Here is a 16,214-nt window from a genome sequence, read left to right as displayed (position 1 = left end):
AAGCAATTTGATAAGGCATTCAGGCAGACAAAGTATGTAGCTAGTAGTCAGATTGAAGAGAAAGGGAGTCATTTGTGAGTTTGGCTTGGTTTTGAGAGACAGCATGCACTAAAGATGGTAGCCTTCCTTAAACACAGCTCTAAATGTATGCACTAAAGTCAGTGGACTAGATACATCTCTTAACAAGTAAACATACAAACAATAAATGCTGGACAAAGTAAAATCTGTCAGTTCATTTAAGTCAAAGATGGTAACCAACCATGCAGGGACGCACTGTACTTGCACTGGGGGAGAAGGCTTTACTGAATTTCATATTGCTCAGAATACAGAGACTCTTGACTGTGATTCACTAGCCAAAAAGGTACAATAAACACTAGGGAGAGGATATGAAAATGCCCATTCTTCAAATCGCTCTCCTGCACGTAAGTTGTGTCAGTGGTCCATAACCTGTCAAAGGAAGGTGAACAAGATCCCTTATGCTTCCTTCAGCTCAGTATTTAAAAGAAACAATCCTTTACTAACTGAGGGCACATCATTCCTCTAAGCTGCTGTCTTGTAGTCCTTGACAAATCAATGTTTGAGTACTGGCAATTACTTACTAGGGACCCCTGAGGGCAAGCAGGCTTTCAGTGGTTGTGGTAGTGAAGGACTGCAGCCTCCACAATGCGAAAAATAAGGTGATGGTCTAGGACATCATCCTACAAGTCAGTGACCGCTGATGGTGGCTAAAACTGCTGAATATTTTATAGTTGTTTTACTGATCATCATGACATTGGTCAAGTTGTTGACGGCATTATTAAAGCCACTTGTTTGTAGTACCATTTACAAATCACAAAAAGACACCAGCCTAGCTTCCTCTGCAGCCTGCTGTGGACCTATGATACAAGTCCTGCAATCCTGAAACTGTATCAAGAAAAGAAGTATTGTGGTCAACGAAGCATCTACTGTAAACAAAATACTAAGGACTATGCTGCCAGCTAAACTGAAGAATATGGAGTTGTCTAGTTCTAAGAGAAAGAACACCATGAAACTGCAGTCAGGAGCACTTAGCCCATAACCTGAAGGAGGCTTGGATGATCTTGCCCCGTGTCACAGAGTGATGAATCATGCTCAATTACCAGAATGCTGTCTGAGAGACCAGGCAAGGGATGATGAATTTGAGTGACCAGCACCAGATGACTTATCTTAGCTAGGCCCACAGCACTGGTGACTTCTTGTGTTGGCTGGATGTATCGTCCACCAGCACAGGCTGCGTTGGCTCCTGAAGTGCCTGGCAGGGACCTCCTACTAAGATGGGGAAATGGAGGTGTGTTTGTGTGAATATATATCTCTCCTTTCGTCCAGACCAGACCTCTATAGTCAGCCTACAAGCATGGGGAGGAAAGAGAAGGACTTGCAGCTGGCCTGCTCCCTACAATCTGACAGGCATTGCTGCGGGAATGACCGGGGAAAACAGGACATCCTTGCTGGAGCATGGCTGTAAAACTCTTGCCTAGCATTGGGAAGCCTGGCTCTCATCCCCATGGAATGAATGTGAAAGTAATGGAGTCACTTCACAGGGTCCTGTGAATGTGAGAAGGAGGGAAGAGAAGCCCTGGATGAGTGACACCAGATAATGACTCTACAGAAACAGTGACAAACACTAACAAAAGTCACTGATAAAACAGGGTCAACAGTAAACTTCCACTATATAATATTTAAAGACAACTGACTGTAGTAAAGTCTTTAAGGAATGACTTGCTAACTTTCATGGACAATCAACAGGCTTTGAAGAGACTGACACAGCATAATTAGTCTAGAATGATCTTTCATTTCAAAACTGATGACCATGTAACAAAAAATACAACTAGTTTTCTAAGTGCGTTTTAAATGTTAGTGAAGAAGACTAGCAAAGAAAATGCATCTTCTGGAACATTCCAAATGAGCTCTGCTGCACTGGTGACACAATGTAGTTTCAGTTATGTCAAATCCCTTTCTTCAAACAAGGGTCAAATAAGACATTTTAAAAAGCTAAAAAAAAGTGCACAGGTTTCTTCACTTCACAACCAACTTAGAAATCTGCTACTGGAGAGACATGAATAACATAGGGATCTGTTCTCTGTATTCTGAAAGGTATGCAGACAAGACCAATACATGTTGGAAGTGGTAAGAAGGATGCATCTCCAAAGCCAAACATGACATGCAAAATCAGTCATCAAAACAGTACCTCCTGGCGGAGTGCTCTGCATTGTACTACACCTCCTGACTATGATACCTCCAAAGAATGTGTCTTACTTTTCAGCATATCTACACTGCAGATTATGACAAGCCTTTTCACAATCAGTCTGCTACCTAACTGATCATCACTACTGAGCAGCACAGACATCAGATACTTGCAACAACCTAAAATGGCAGTTGTGTTCTCTTTATTTCTGATTCCATTTGGAAGGATTTATTTTCCATGGTAAAATCTACAAAACATACATAACATGTAAAGAATATTACCTATGAATAGCTGAATGGGATTTGGTGCCTGGTTGTGAAGAAGGTGCACTTTTCGTGAGAGCTGGCTCCTGGTTTTCAATAATCTGACACTCGGGACGAAACTTCCGACGTGCGGGCTTAGAATGCAGATGGGAGGGTGCAGTATCCTGAAAAAAGTATTTATTTTCAGTCCATAAACAACTTCCTCAAACAAAAATTAAATTATCTTTAATAGTTCTGAAGATTTTACATTAAAACACACACATATGAAATGATACCACAATAACATCTTATTTTTTAAAACATCTTTTAAAATTAGATAAGACATATATACTGCACAAACATGAGATAAAAAAGAAAGAGAAATTGCATTCATAAAACAGAGTAATCTACAATGCAATGGCGTAAGTGACACATGATTACATCTTATCTATGCCAGTCCTAAAGGTTTGGAAGTTGGGGTAGATCAGGAAAATTAACAGAACTCAAAAGCCACAGCAGCATTAAAGAAACAATGACCTCCAAAAAGACTGAGTCACATGATAACACTGGGCCTGATGAAGTCAGATAACCTATACCAAAACTAGTCAAGTCACAGACTCTTATTTCTTGAATGACCATCACAGTTAAGTAACTAATATTAATTAGTATGCAATTTAGTTTTACATTTTTTGTTATAGGGTGGCACAGTGGTGCAAAGGGTAATGTTGGTGTCTAACAGCAAGAGGTTCTCCAGGTAGGTTCTCAGCTAGGGTGCCTTCTGTGTGCAATCTGTATGTCGGTCGTGTGCTCTCTTGGGTTTCCGCCCACATTCCAAAAACAAAGGTGGATATGGGACTTTAAATTGCCCACAGATGTGACTGCATACACGTGTGATATATAAGAAAGACCTGTCAGCCAACTCCTTTTGCCTTGAAAGCTCCTCGGATAGTAGTGAATGACCGCAGAGGTCATTCTAGGAGTTGGATGCCAACTCATAAGAGAGGGAGTTATAGTGATCAGTGGGCTATAGTCCATGCACTTTAACCATGATACGTGTGCGTGTGTGTGTCTCTCTCTCTCTCTCTATGTATATATTGGTATTTTGCCATCATGTCTGAAGTACTTTGTTACAAATATTAAACCTAACAACGAAAGAGTACACAAACTAAAATTACATTTACTTAAAACAGAAAAATTGTTCCTATTAGGGAATCTACTGCAAAACATGAAGTGGTTGCTAGAATGTGTTCAATAGTTACCATGACCTTTTTTGCTTCACAAAACAGTCAAAAATAAAATTGTCAAAATAATTGTGCTTCAGAAATAATAGCACATTTGAACTAACTGGAAATTAGCAGAATGGAGCTGTGGATAATATGAAGACATAGACTAATATTAGCAAATCTATGAATAAAATGTTTTTATTAATCTGTTAAGTGGGTAAGCAAATAAGGCACAAGTGCCTTTCTTCATGGGCAAGCCAACAGTAATGTCTGACTGATTTCAGTTACATTCATACAAAAATGAATGGTGGCAGTGAATGTCTGCCATTGATATGGCAGCTCTGTTTGAAAGCAGTGAATTGTGGAATTGCTGTATACCATCCATTTTCAGTAAAGTTATTTCTATTTGAAGATGGCAAAGACGGTCTGCTACTGAAATGACAGTTCTGTTTGAACAGACTGAATTGTGGCTTTCATTGTTGTACATTCCTCCTCATATTCTCTTTTAGAGACAAGGTGTTAAGTCTGTCTGCAAGCCAGACAGCTCTGGAGGCATAGAGGAATAAAGCACTAACTATGTCCCAGGTGACCTGAGTTTGATTGGTGGTTCAGGCACATGACAAAACTAGCATTAATGTCAGGTGTGCCCCTCCTGGTGGAGACAGATGTGATAAGGGTATACCACTCATTGAGCCATAGAGAAGGACACCACCAGGTTGGGTGTGTGTGGGAACCAAAGAGGCATGGCTGCCCTAGGGCCAGGGGAGGGACGTCCCTCACAGGCTACAGCTCATTGTTTGCTCAACTCTCTAAGGAGAATGTCAGTGTTAGGGGCACTTGCATATGAGATGCTGTTAGCTGCCAGCTCTACTCTATACCACCCTCCCTGACCACCACCAACAGCTTATCCAGGAGATTATGCCAGCCAGACACTATTACCACCCCCCTTCCTTTTTGCAAGGAGCTATTAGGAGAGGTATGGGAGCCATGATAGAGAAGGCAAGCAGTTGACAAATAAGTTTGCTTTCAAGCTAGTAATACCACTCACTATAGCTACTGAATAGTTTTCCACTGTTGGGTTTGAAAACTAATGTCATATAACAAGCAACAATTAAAGGAAAAGAAAACACAGCAAATAAGTGATGTATTGGCCTGCAGATGAACTAATCAAGAAATATGCATCCTTACTGGCTTATTAATCATAAAGAAATTGCTGTTATTATTTTTGTACATGTGCCAGTTTGTCAACATACTCTATTATACGGTTTAGCCATAATTCCATCTGATTGATTTTAATAGTATGACAGTAACAAAGAATGTGGAACCTCAGCTGAGACCTAAAGTCATCTGAGGAATGCAGACTCCTTGATACAGAACTGTATATATGATCCCACATCCAGTTGTTAAGTGAAGTTTTAAAGTGAGAACTACCACAGTGTCTGACAAAAATGGAAATTTTATTCTATAGTTTAGAAACTGTTTGAGAAGGGCGGCCACGGTGGTGCAGTGGTTAGCATTGCTGCCTCACAGCAAGAGGTTCGATCCTCGGCTTGGGTGCCTTACATCCCAAAGACATGCTGCAGGTGGGTAAAACCCACTGCCATTCAATGTGCGGACAGGTGATCCAAGAAGAAGAAGAAGAAGTTTAGAAACTGTTTGAGGAACAAACTGGTCCATTTTCTTGATGTAGTTAAGTTCAGTCCTGTAAGACAAGGATGTATGCCTCTGAACTATAGAGTTTATTTGCAATCCAATCAAAGCATGGCCCTGTGTATCAGAGAATAGTTTATAGAGATTAATATATTTTAACATTAAAATGTATGCAAGTCCTTGAGGATAGGGATTTTCTTGGAGAACTTTATTTGCACTTCCTCCATAATATCATAGTAGAATACTAGACTATATTCCCAATGGACCTTTTTAAGCCTAGCTATGCTTCCCGATAAAATTTGATATGTATTGGTTCCCAAGGATTTCATGGGGGGGGGGTATATACTTGGGCATGGGTGACCAAGCATTTATAAGCTTTTTCTCTCTAATAGAAACATAGGTGCCAGACCAATTGTATATTTATGGTTCCCCATCCACTAATTTAAATTTCTCTTGAAAAAGTGCAGGGATGCACTCTGCTTCAAATGGATGGGAAGGCTGTTTCAGAGAAGGGGAAGCCTCTGAGAAACACACCTATCCCTCCAGCTTGCCCTATTTATTTTGCAGGTAAGATTTAGGTCCCTGGTTTGGGTGTTCCAGATGCTATTTGTTTTATGGGTGCACAACAGGCCCATTAGGCCTGGATATGAGGATGCTTTGTAGGCCAGGCACAGGTCACCTCTTACCAACCTGTAGGAAACCAAATACAAGGACAAAGTTTTGAGGCTGTTGACACAGGACTTGTTTTCAACACCATGTACTCTTTTTGTGAGGTATAGCTGAGGATGCTCCAGTTGTTGAATATGCTTGACCAGGCACATACCAAAGAAGGCAATGTATTCAATGACTGGTCTATGAGAACAGAGTACAGTGGAATCTAGATGCCACACCACTACTGTTTAGTTGTGCAAGACAGAATGATTTCTTCCTCAGAGCAGATACATGATTTTCAAAAGTCAAATCACTGTCTACATGACTTCTCAAATCCCTAACTACAGAGTCTACTCTTAGGAGTGTATTGCCAATGCAGTGGTTTGCTAGGGTGGCAGCCTTTCTAAATGATACTATGATGCATTTCATCATAGGAGCTTACTAGGCTAATGGCCCTAGGGCCCTTACAAGCCTAGCCCAGCACAACCCTGTTCCCAAGAATATCAAGGTATCAATGAGTTTTAGATCATGACTCTGGTATCAGTTATTTGTCTGTGTCAGGCCTTCTTGAAGGATATTTGTGTCTTGGGGAAATTCAATGACTGCATCCAGTTTGCATTTACTTTTGCCTTGACCTCAGAGAAACAGAGGGCAAATAGAAGCAGCCCCAGAACTGAGCCCTGAGGCATCCCACTAGTAACTGGCCTTTCTTTGGAGGAAGACTCCATTATTCTAATTTTTTGGGGCCTGTTTGCATCCCAGCTGGCCATCCAGTGGGTAATGTAGGGGGTTATATGTAGTTTAGTAAGCTTTTCTGCAATGCCTAAGTGGGGTATTGTGTCAAATGCCTAGATCACGTCAAGGTAGGCAGTATGCTCCATTTTCTTCTCGTCCATTGCTGTGGTGATCTTTTCAAAGAAGTCCACCAGGCTGAGTAGGCAAGATCTAACCATGAAAAATGAAAATTGATTTGAGTCCAGTGTTTGCAGGTTACCTGTGTTATCATTTAAGATATCCATGATTATTCTCTGCATAGCTTTGCATAGCAGGCTAGTCAGACCCATGGACCAAAAATTTTCCAGCTGTGTGAATGGCCCACCCTTGTGCAACAGGATAACCACTGCAGTCCTCCATTCATTTGGAAAGGAGGATGTGGTTAAAAAAAAGTTGTGTGCTCACCATAACATTCCATGTGAGTTGTTCACCTCACCTTCATTCTTACAGATGGGGTTCAGAGCCGATCCTCGGCTCCGACTCGGCCTACTACAAAGCTCAAGGTTAACAGGCAGTTCGAGGCCAAGTCTCTTATCCCATGATGCACCTAGAGTTACCTCAGATCGTGTTTGTTGTGTATAATAATACCATGTGCCATTCTTATCATTCTTTATGAGAAACCCCATAGAAAGATTGAGCAACCAGGATAAAACTAGCATCTCGGTCCTCGAAAAAACCTTGGAGGAGGTAGGAGGGTGGGAAGTAAGAATGAAGGTGCGATGAACAACTCACATGGAACATTATGGTGAGTACATAACTTCTTTATGTGAAGTTGTTCTATCACGCCGTTTATTCTTACAGATGGGTAGCATCCCAAGCATCATCTTTCTCGGGTGGCTCACGTGAGTATGTTTTCAGAACAGTAGACCCAAAGGAGGCCCTGTCCCTGGAGGCCTTGTTAACTTTGTAATGAATGATAAAGGTATGAGGTATTGACCAAGTGGCTGCTGCACAAATGTTGTCTATAGGAAGCCTAGCAGAAGAAGTGGATACTGCTCTGGTAGAATGAGCCTTAATTTTGTGTTGTAAGGGCATATTAGCAGCTGAATAAGCAAATGTTATACAGTGAGTTAACCATTTAGACAGTGTTGTTTTTGCCACTGGCATACCTTTTCTGGAATCTGAAAATGAAATGAAAAGCTGTTCTGATTTTCTGAACTCTTTTCTTCTATCCAAGTAAAATCTGAACTGTGATCAAGCTTGTGCAGCATATACTCTAAGTTGTTGGTGTGATTGGGAAAGAACACTGGCAAATCTATGATCTGGTTAAGGTTAGATTCAGTACAAACTTTGGGTAAAAATGAAGGATTTGTTTGCAGACACACTCTGTCAGCATGAAAAATCAAATAAGGAGGTTTTATGGACAAGGCCTGAAACTCTGACACTCTACGGGCAGAAGTGATGGCTACTAGAAAGATAGTCTTCCATGACAAGTATTTTAGATCACATGAGGAAGCTGGTTTGAAAGGTGGGAGAATAATACGTGAAAGCATAAAATTTAAATTCCACTGGGTATAAGGGGATTTTCACAGGTGGTCTGAGATGAAAGGACCCTTTGAGAAAGGCTTTAGATAGCTTGTGAGACATTATGTTTAATCCTTCAAAGCCAAGGTGAAAATTAGAGATAGCGGCAAGTTGTACCCGAACTGTTGCTGCTGCAGCTCCTTTATTGAAAAGCATAGTCAAAAACTCTAATATGGAGGAAATAGGGGCTTTGTAGGGATCAATGTCATTTTGAGAACCCCCATATAGAAAATCTTCTCTATTTGCTAAGGTATAGCTTCCTAGTAGAGGACTTGAGAAGATAGCAATATGTGTTGCATTTCATTCGAGAGGTTATGGAACCTGGCTATGTTGGGAATTGGAGCAGCCAAGCTGTCTCAGTTTCAGGGACTGAAAAGAGGGAAGAAGAGCCCCCGACGAATGCGTCAAAAGATCTGGAACTGGGAAGGGGAACCAAATCAGACGAGGCCAATGAGGAGTTATTAGAATGATGGTCCTTCCCAGGGCTTTTGCTTTCTGCAATACTTTGGGAATCAAAGGAATTGGTGGGAATGCATATAGGAGACATGGAGGCCAATTGTGTATGAGTGCGTCCCTTGGGGCTTCTCCCAGAGGGGGAATCAGGGCAAAGTAGCTTCTGTATTTTGTGTTCATGTGGTTGGAAAAAAGATCGCAGCAAGGCTGGCCCCACCTGCGGAAAATTCTCTCTGCTATCTCTTTCTTGAGGGACCGCTCGCGAGGCAACAAAATTGCCCTGCTCGTTTTGTCTGCTATCACGCTGGATTTCCCCGGGATGTGCATTGCTAACAGAAAGCGCTGGGTGGATGTAGCCCACTGCCATACTCTTAGGACCTCATGACAAAGGGGACAGGAACTGATTCCTCCTTGCTTGTTCAAGTACCAGACCACTGACATGTCCGTCTGAATCGCAATTGTTCCCAGAGGAATAGAGTCCTGAAAGTACTGCAACACCAGAAGTACCGCTCTCATCTCCAGGACATTGATATGCAGATGTGTCTCTTGTTCGGTCCATGTGCCTTGGGCTGTTCTTCCCTGAAAATGTCCCCCCACCCTATCAGGGAAGGGTCCGTGGTCACTGTGGCTGCTGGTGGGGTAGGACAAAAGGATGACCTATCATTACATGAAGAGAGGTCAATCACCACTGAAGATCCTTTTTGCATATGTTTGTGATCCTTATGAGATGAGACATTGGGAGCTGTTGGTAAGACCATTAAGTGAGGAACAGCCATTGCAGAATCCGCATGTGCATGCGACCCAACAGTATCGCTAGTATTGCAGCTGCCATCATGCCTAACAATTTTAGCACTTCTGATGCTGGAACCTTGTCTTTGGATATGATATTGTGGACTTGCTGATGAAATAACAACAATCTTTCTGCTAGAAGTCTCAAAGTGGTGGTGGTGTCCAATTCTGCTCCAATAAAAATTATATGTTGCGATGGCGACAAGGCAGATTTTTCTGAATTTATCATAATGTCCTGGTGACTGCAGAGAGTAAGAGTGGTGTCCCTGGCTTGTATTAGCTGATGCCTGGTGGTGGCGGTGAGGAGCCAATCGTCTTAAGTACGGAAACACCTGGAATCCTAAACACCTCAGGTGAGCCATGACCACTGCCGTACATTTGGTGAACACTCTGGGGGCTGTAGTGAGACCAAAGGGCAGGGCTTGAAACTGGTAATGATTGGTTCCCAGCCAGAAGTGCAGATGATCCCTGGATGGTCTGGCCATTTTTACATGGTAGTACGCATCCTGTAGATCTATCGAGCACATCCAATTGTCTTTCCCTAAAAAGGGAAGTATTGACTGATGCGTGACCATCCGGAACTTCTCTTTCTTTACAGATCTGTTTAGTCTGCTGAGGTCCAAAATAGGTCTCCAGTCCCATCTTTTTTGGAACTAAAAAGAATCTAGAGTAAGTTCCTGAACCTATCTGGTCTGCTGGGACTGGTTGGAAGACTCTTTTTCTTAGCAACATTTGGACCTCTATTGTTCCTTGTTCCCTGTAACTGGGTGGAACGCCCGGGAGTTTTGTTGTGAATGGAGGGGGAGTGGCAAAAGGAATAAAATATCCTCAGGAAACTATACTTTGTACCCAGTTGTCATTTATTTTGAGCCAGGCATCTGGATACAAAGATATGCGACCCCCGACTGCCTCCAAAGTAGGACAGTCGGGCCTCCTTTCAGAAGCGCTGGTAGGGCTTCCCAAAGAACTGGTCTCTGTCGCCCTGGTTTTGCGGACCTCCTCTGCATGAGGGGATCGTCGTCCATTACTGCCCCCTCCTCTGCTCCTGGAGGGGAGTTCACCATGTGTGTCCAGAAAGGCTCCTTGGGCTTTTTGGAAAGACATCCTTCCTCCCTTTTGACCCTTGGGGTAGGGTCTGGTAGGGGGTGGAAAAATGGACTCCGACGGCAGACAGAGTCTTTCCTTCCTGCTCACACCCGGTCAAAGTTTCCTTAACTTTGGGCCCGAAAAGGGATGAACCATCAAAAGGGGTGTTGACAAAGGATGACTTAAAGAGCTCTCCTGAGAGCAATTCCTGTACCCGCTGCCCTAAATGTTCCATCAGCTGCATATGAAATGAGACACATGGACAAGTTTACTATGGAACTCAGGGTAGCAAGCTGGGAGGCGACTTTGTCAGAAACTCCTGCAGCTACTGTACCCTGTAGAGTATCTCCAAGCTCTTCAAGGAGATCTCTTTGCAGTCTCGTAAAATGAGTGAGATAGTTCAGTGAACGCAAGGCAAAAGTCACTGAACTATAAGTGCGCTTCCCATATCTATCCATGATCCTAGAATCTCTGTTAGGAGGATGGTTAGAGGAAGAGGTTTCCGACATCTCCTTTTTGGTGGCTGCTGCCACCACCATGGCATCAACTGGCACTCCCTTGGTAAGGAAAGACTTTTCTTGGGGGGGCAGAAATAAATTTGTTAGGCTTCCTAGGGACAGGATTCATGGTGTCCGGAGACTCCCATGCCCTTCGTGAGACCAGCTCCATGAGCTCATCGAAGGGCGGAGACAACCAAGAGGTGGAGGGTTGAGACCCGAAAGCCTTCAGGAGAACCAACTCATCTTCATTAGGTTTGGTGGACTGCCAATCACCCCTCTGCCTAAGGATTTCTAATATCTCAGTAAATGAGATATCCTCAGAGGGGGACCGTGGGGACCCTTCTGATTTAATCTAAATTGGTATCTGATGTGAGAGACTCCTGTGGGAAGTCTAAATGCTTCCTCTTACAAATTCTCTTCCTGGGAACCTCATCAGTGGGAACTTCTGATGAGGTCTCGGAAGAGCAGGGGCCACCCAATGGGGCTTCCAGAGGCTCAGGGTCTTTACGCTTAGAAAGGATCTGTGAGGCAGAAGTAGACACAGGCGCTTTTGGGGAGGAGGTAGTCGGACTTGAAGTCATAGATGTCTTGGGAGACATAACTCTCCTCACGGCTTCGAAGGCACCACTGCTCCAATGAGAAGGGACCACTGGATCCGAAGACAACACCGATCCCCTCGCCACCAGCACAGAGGGTTCTGAACCAGAAGTAGGAGCCAAACTCATCCGAGCCGAAGCCCTGAGAGGCAAAGTCAGAACAGACATGTCGGTCCGACTATCCTCCCCGGACCCAACAGGAGAGTGTCAGCCCCTAGACTCCTCGATCGGTGCCGAGGAAGTCCGAGTAAATGGAACCAATGGCACTGGAACAGGCATCGGTTCCAAAGGCTCAACGATCATCAGGTCTGACTCCTCTGCATCTGAAGGACTGGTATGGCTCGGAGGAGGAAAAGAAGTTGATGGCAATATAGATTTAGAGTCCAAAACCACCTGGGTCAGAGCTGACAAAAAATCAGCAAACGCCGGTGCCTGTAGCAACTTCTGCACCACACGATCCACATCCAAATCGGACAGGCTAATCAAGGACAGAGATGAATGGATGGATGTAGGTACTCACTGTAGAATAGGAGAGTTAAGAAATTCAGACACCGGTTCCAGGACTGGCTCCGAAAAGACAAGACGCTCTGCTCAGAGGGCTGTGGAACCGACCAACTCTTTTTTAGATTTTTTTACTTTCGAAGAAGCAGAAGCTTTGGAAGACTTTGAAGACTTGCTAGATGAACCTTGGTCACTCAATGCTTCCTGAAATGATTGTTTAAGAAGTCCTCTATCAATACATTTTCTTTTTCGCTCCTGAAGGACTCTGGATGAAAAAGAATGGCAAATGGAGCAGCTTTCCTGTAAGTGCAGTGCACCAAGGCAATACACACAATTAACATGACTATCCGTGACAGACATTTTCTGTCCACATTTTGGACACTTTTTAAATCCTGATTTAGGATGCTTATCCTTATCCTGGTCAGCCATACTCAAAAATACAGAATACAAACAACAATGTACTGTACTATAAAGAAACACACCCAAAGAATTAGCAAAGTTTAAGCTTAAGCTAAGATAAAGAAGTAAGCCCTAAATAACAAATGGGCTGAAAATTAAACTATTCAAAACACACACACACACACACACACACACACACACACACACACACACACACACACACACACACACACACACACACACACACTCAATAACTACTTACTTGACTATCTATAATGACTTTAAAGCACACCAAATGGAAAGGGAATCTTAAAAGCCTACAGAAAAAATGAGGCCAAAAAAGAGAAGAAATATCTCTAAAAATGAGCTATAAAGGCTATCACTATGAAAGATTATCAAAACTAACTAAAATATCTTTAGAACAATTTTTTGACACAACAACTTTCCTAAATAGTTTGAGAAAAAGAATTATACTGGCCCGAGCTGTGCAAGGTACCTCCGATCAATTGCAGCAGCAAACTAGATCTGTGGTAACTCTAGGCGCATCATGGGATGGCAACTTGGCCTCGAGCTGTATGTAAACCTCGAGCTTTGTAGTAGGCCGATTCGGAGCAGAGGATCGCCTCAGAATTCATCTGTAAGAATGAATGGCGAGATAGAACAACTTCACATCTGAATTTTATTCAGTCAGTAGGGCTTCAACTGGTACAGCACAGTTAACCTATGCACTCACTCTCTTCATTGTTTGTAGACCACGGCCTGCACTATTCCTGTTGTCCATTTTTCAGAGACTTCATTCTGTTAATGTTTTTACAGAGGTTAAGTCTCCAGATTTGTCACTATTTTCCAGACATGATTTCATTAGCTGTTGACAAAGGAATAATTTTGCCTTTTCAACTACATCTCTATCAATTTCACATGTTGCACTCTATGATCTCTCCTTGTCTCTGTCTACACCCCATCTCGACCCCTCCGCACCTCTAATCAACAATTGCTTGAAATTTACCACCCAAACAAGTCAGTAGGTAAAGCTACTCTACAAACACTCTATGGCTCAAGCCTGGAACAAACTACCCCTTGACATTCGCTCAATCTCTCACGCCCCACTATTTAAAAAGAAACTAAAGACTCATTTACTCAATTACAAAATTTGCCCCTGCTATGACCCAACATAATTTCTCTCCTCCCCCCACTTAGGAATCACTCTGTCTATCCCTACTAGTACAGTTACATAGCGAAAAAAAAAAAGCCTTGTACTGTCATATAACTATTGTTGATGTTGTTTTCTATATTGTGTTACTATTGTAAGACTAGTTTGCTGTGCTTGTATACTACTGTTTGCTCTGCTTGTATACTACTGTAATATTTTTATTGTACTATTCTGGAGCTTTTCTCCTCGGGTCTCCACTGAAAATGGGACAAAATCCCAGTTGGACTAACCCGGTCAACAAATGTCAATAAATAAATAAATATATTGTAAGAAACCCATTATCTTCCCAGCATTCCTTACTGTTTTAACATCAACTGCTCATGTTTATAGAACCTGATATAATTATGCCAAGATACTCATCTATTGTTGTTGTCATTATCTTATCACTCATAACACTGGCTTGTTACAAGACAGTTGTACGACCTTGCATTTATCTGCACTGAATCCAAACTTCAGTGCAGTCAACTCTTCAGATAACTTACAACTGTTCCTTCTTTTTATGTCTGCTCCTCCTTCCACGATACACGTCAGTGTAACTGCACATCTTTGGGTCCTCAGCAGAGTCTCATTTTTGTCCCATTATTTATAAAACAATATCAGTTCCACAGACACTTAAAGAGAACTGATCCCAATACTAAACCCAGAGTTACACCATTTCAATTGACTATTACCCTCGGGGTCCTGCTGCTCAGTCATTGTTCACTTTTTATTTAATTTACTAACCACTTCAGCCTAATAGGCATACTTATGTAGGACATCACCCTAGGATCCATTCTAATTTACCTAAGTTGCATGTTAATCATTTGTGGAGAATTCTGTGGAATGTCTTGAATAGAATTTAAGAAGAATACACCAAAAAGTGCATCTCTTGTGTATTGCTTTTGTGAAATGGTCAACAAAGTGGCATGACTTTTTATTCAATCTTTGTTTAGATGCCTATATAACCAGACATGCTAACAGTGCTAAAACACCAATGTAAATTAATATAGCCAACAAGAAACAAGGTTAAAATAATACATCTAAGGGACTGCACTAGTATACAGTATGTTTAAGTCAAAAAATGAAAAGTAAAAAATATTGAAAAGTGCCCCAGAATACTCTGTGAAAGTGATATATTGTGTAGAGTATACAGAGCACAACACTTCCAAAACTGCCACAGTTGTAGATCCCAGGCTTTAGAAGTATAACAAGAAAAAGATGTGTGGCTAGAGGAACTGAGCCTAAACCTGGGAATCACCAACAGATCTGAGATGGGTAAATGGATGACTTATGAAGATCAACTGACTATCAGTTTCTGTCAGACAGGTGGGACCTTGTCATGTAGTGCTTCAAACACCAAGAAAATAAATGTTTAACTGTAATTCCACATTTAAGAGGTAGTCACAGCACAAATGCAGAACAGGGGTGATGAGACTGGATGTAGAGGCCTCTGTAACGAACCTTGCTGTTGAATTTTACATTCTGCAGAACCTTTTCAGCTTGTGAGCTCAGTGTCTAAAAAGCCATGGGCAAGGGGCAGGTATACTGAAGGCATGCAAGATCACTGATAAATCCTCCTATGAAATAAGATGCCTACTATACATGATTTTGCTCAGATAGTGGCAAATCTAGGTCATGGACAAATGCTAGCCAACTCCTCTCTTCCTGCCATCCATCTATTACAGCCCACCTTATCTGTGGAAAAAAGGAAACATCCAGTTCACATCTGTATGAAGTAAAAAAAAAAATGTAAGTGAACAGATAAGCTGTACATTCCAAAATGTATCATTTGGAAGGGCACAGCTGGGTGATTCCATGCATCAAAGTTGTTCCCAGACAAATAGTATACTTTTGTGTAGCAGAGCTCTGACTGGTACCTCTAATAACATGCAACCAGTGAGAGCTTGCCCTCCAAAAGATATATATATATATATATATATATATATATATATATATATATATATATATATATATATACATATATATGCATGCCATTCCATCTTTGTCCTCCTCTAAACATCAAGCAGACCTCAAAATCATATAATGACTCCCTTGCAGCTACAAGAGCAGTGCACACAACTGTGGGGCAAAGAGATCAAGTCAGAAAGATATTTCACTGAGTAAAGAGCAGCTAGTGACTGTCTTCTCTATAGTCTGGAAACAGTTAGTCAATGGCGCTGTTTAAATGAGCCCAACACGTTAATAAAACATACAATAAGAAAAAAAATCCCAAAGGACTCAACTGTCAAGCCTTCAAAACTTTAATAAAATGCAGATTAAAACAGCAAGGCTTTTGAGTAAAAGAACTCTTTGTCAATGCTGCAACAAAATTACAAATGCAATGAAGCTATATATACTAAAACTAATTGCCAGCCATTAATAATTAACCAATTAAAAAGAGGGCATTATTTAATGACGCCCTGAAAACATAAAA

General features: G+C 41.9%; 1 protein-coding gene across 3 annotated transcripts in view; it reads right to left on the bottom strand.

Moving 5' to 3' along the window:
- Window positions 1-16,214, bottom strand: part of REPS2 (RALBP1 associated Eps domain containing 2) — a 2,057,440-nt gene that overhangs the window by 19,084 nt on the left and 2,022,142 nt on the right. For all 3 annotated transcript variants that reach the window (XM_044073054.1, XM_044073053.1, XM_044073052.1), the window contains one exon: window positions 2,485-2,630. In XM_044073054.1, the coding sequence (XP_043928989.1) occupies window positions 2,485-2,630 (146 nt within the window). The remainder of the gene's footprint in view (window positions 1-2,484; window positions 2,631-16,214) is intronic.

The sequence above is a fragment of the Protopterus annectens genome, chromosome 5.part1 (assembly GCF_019279795.1).
Source record: "Protopterus annectens isolate FY-2018-M chromosome 5.part1, PAN1.0, whole genome shotgun sequence".
Lineage (NCBI taxonomy): Eukaryota > Metazoa > Chordata > Ceratodontiformes > Protopteridae > Protopterus > Protopterus annectens.
The sequence above is the reverse complement of the archived record's forward strand: the minus strand, read 5'-3'. Positions and strand labels throughout refer to the sequence as shown.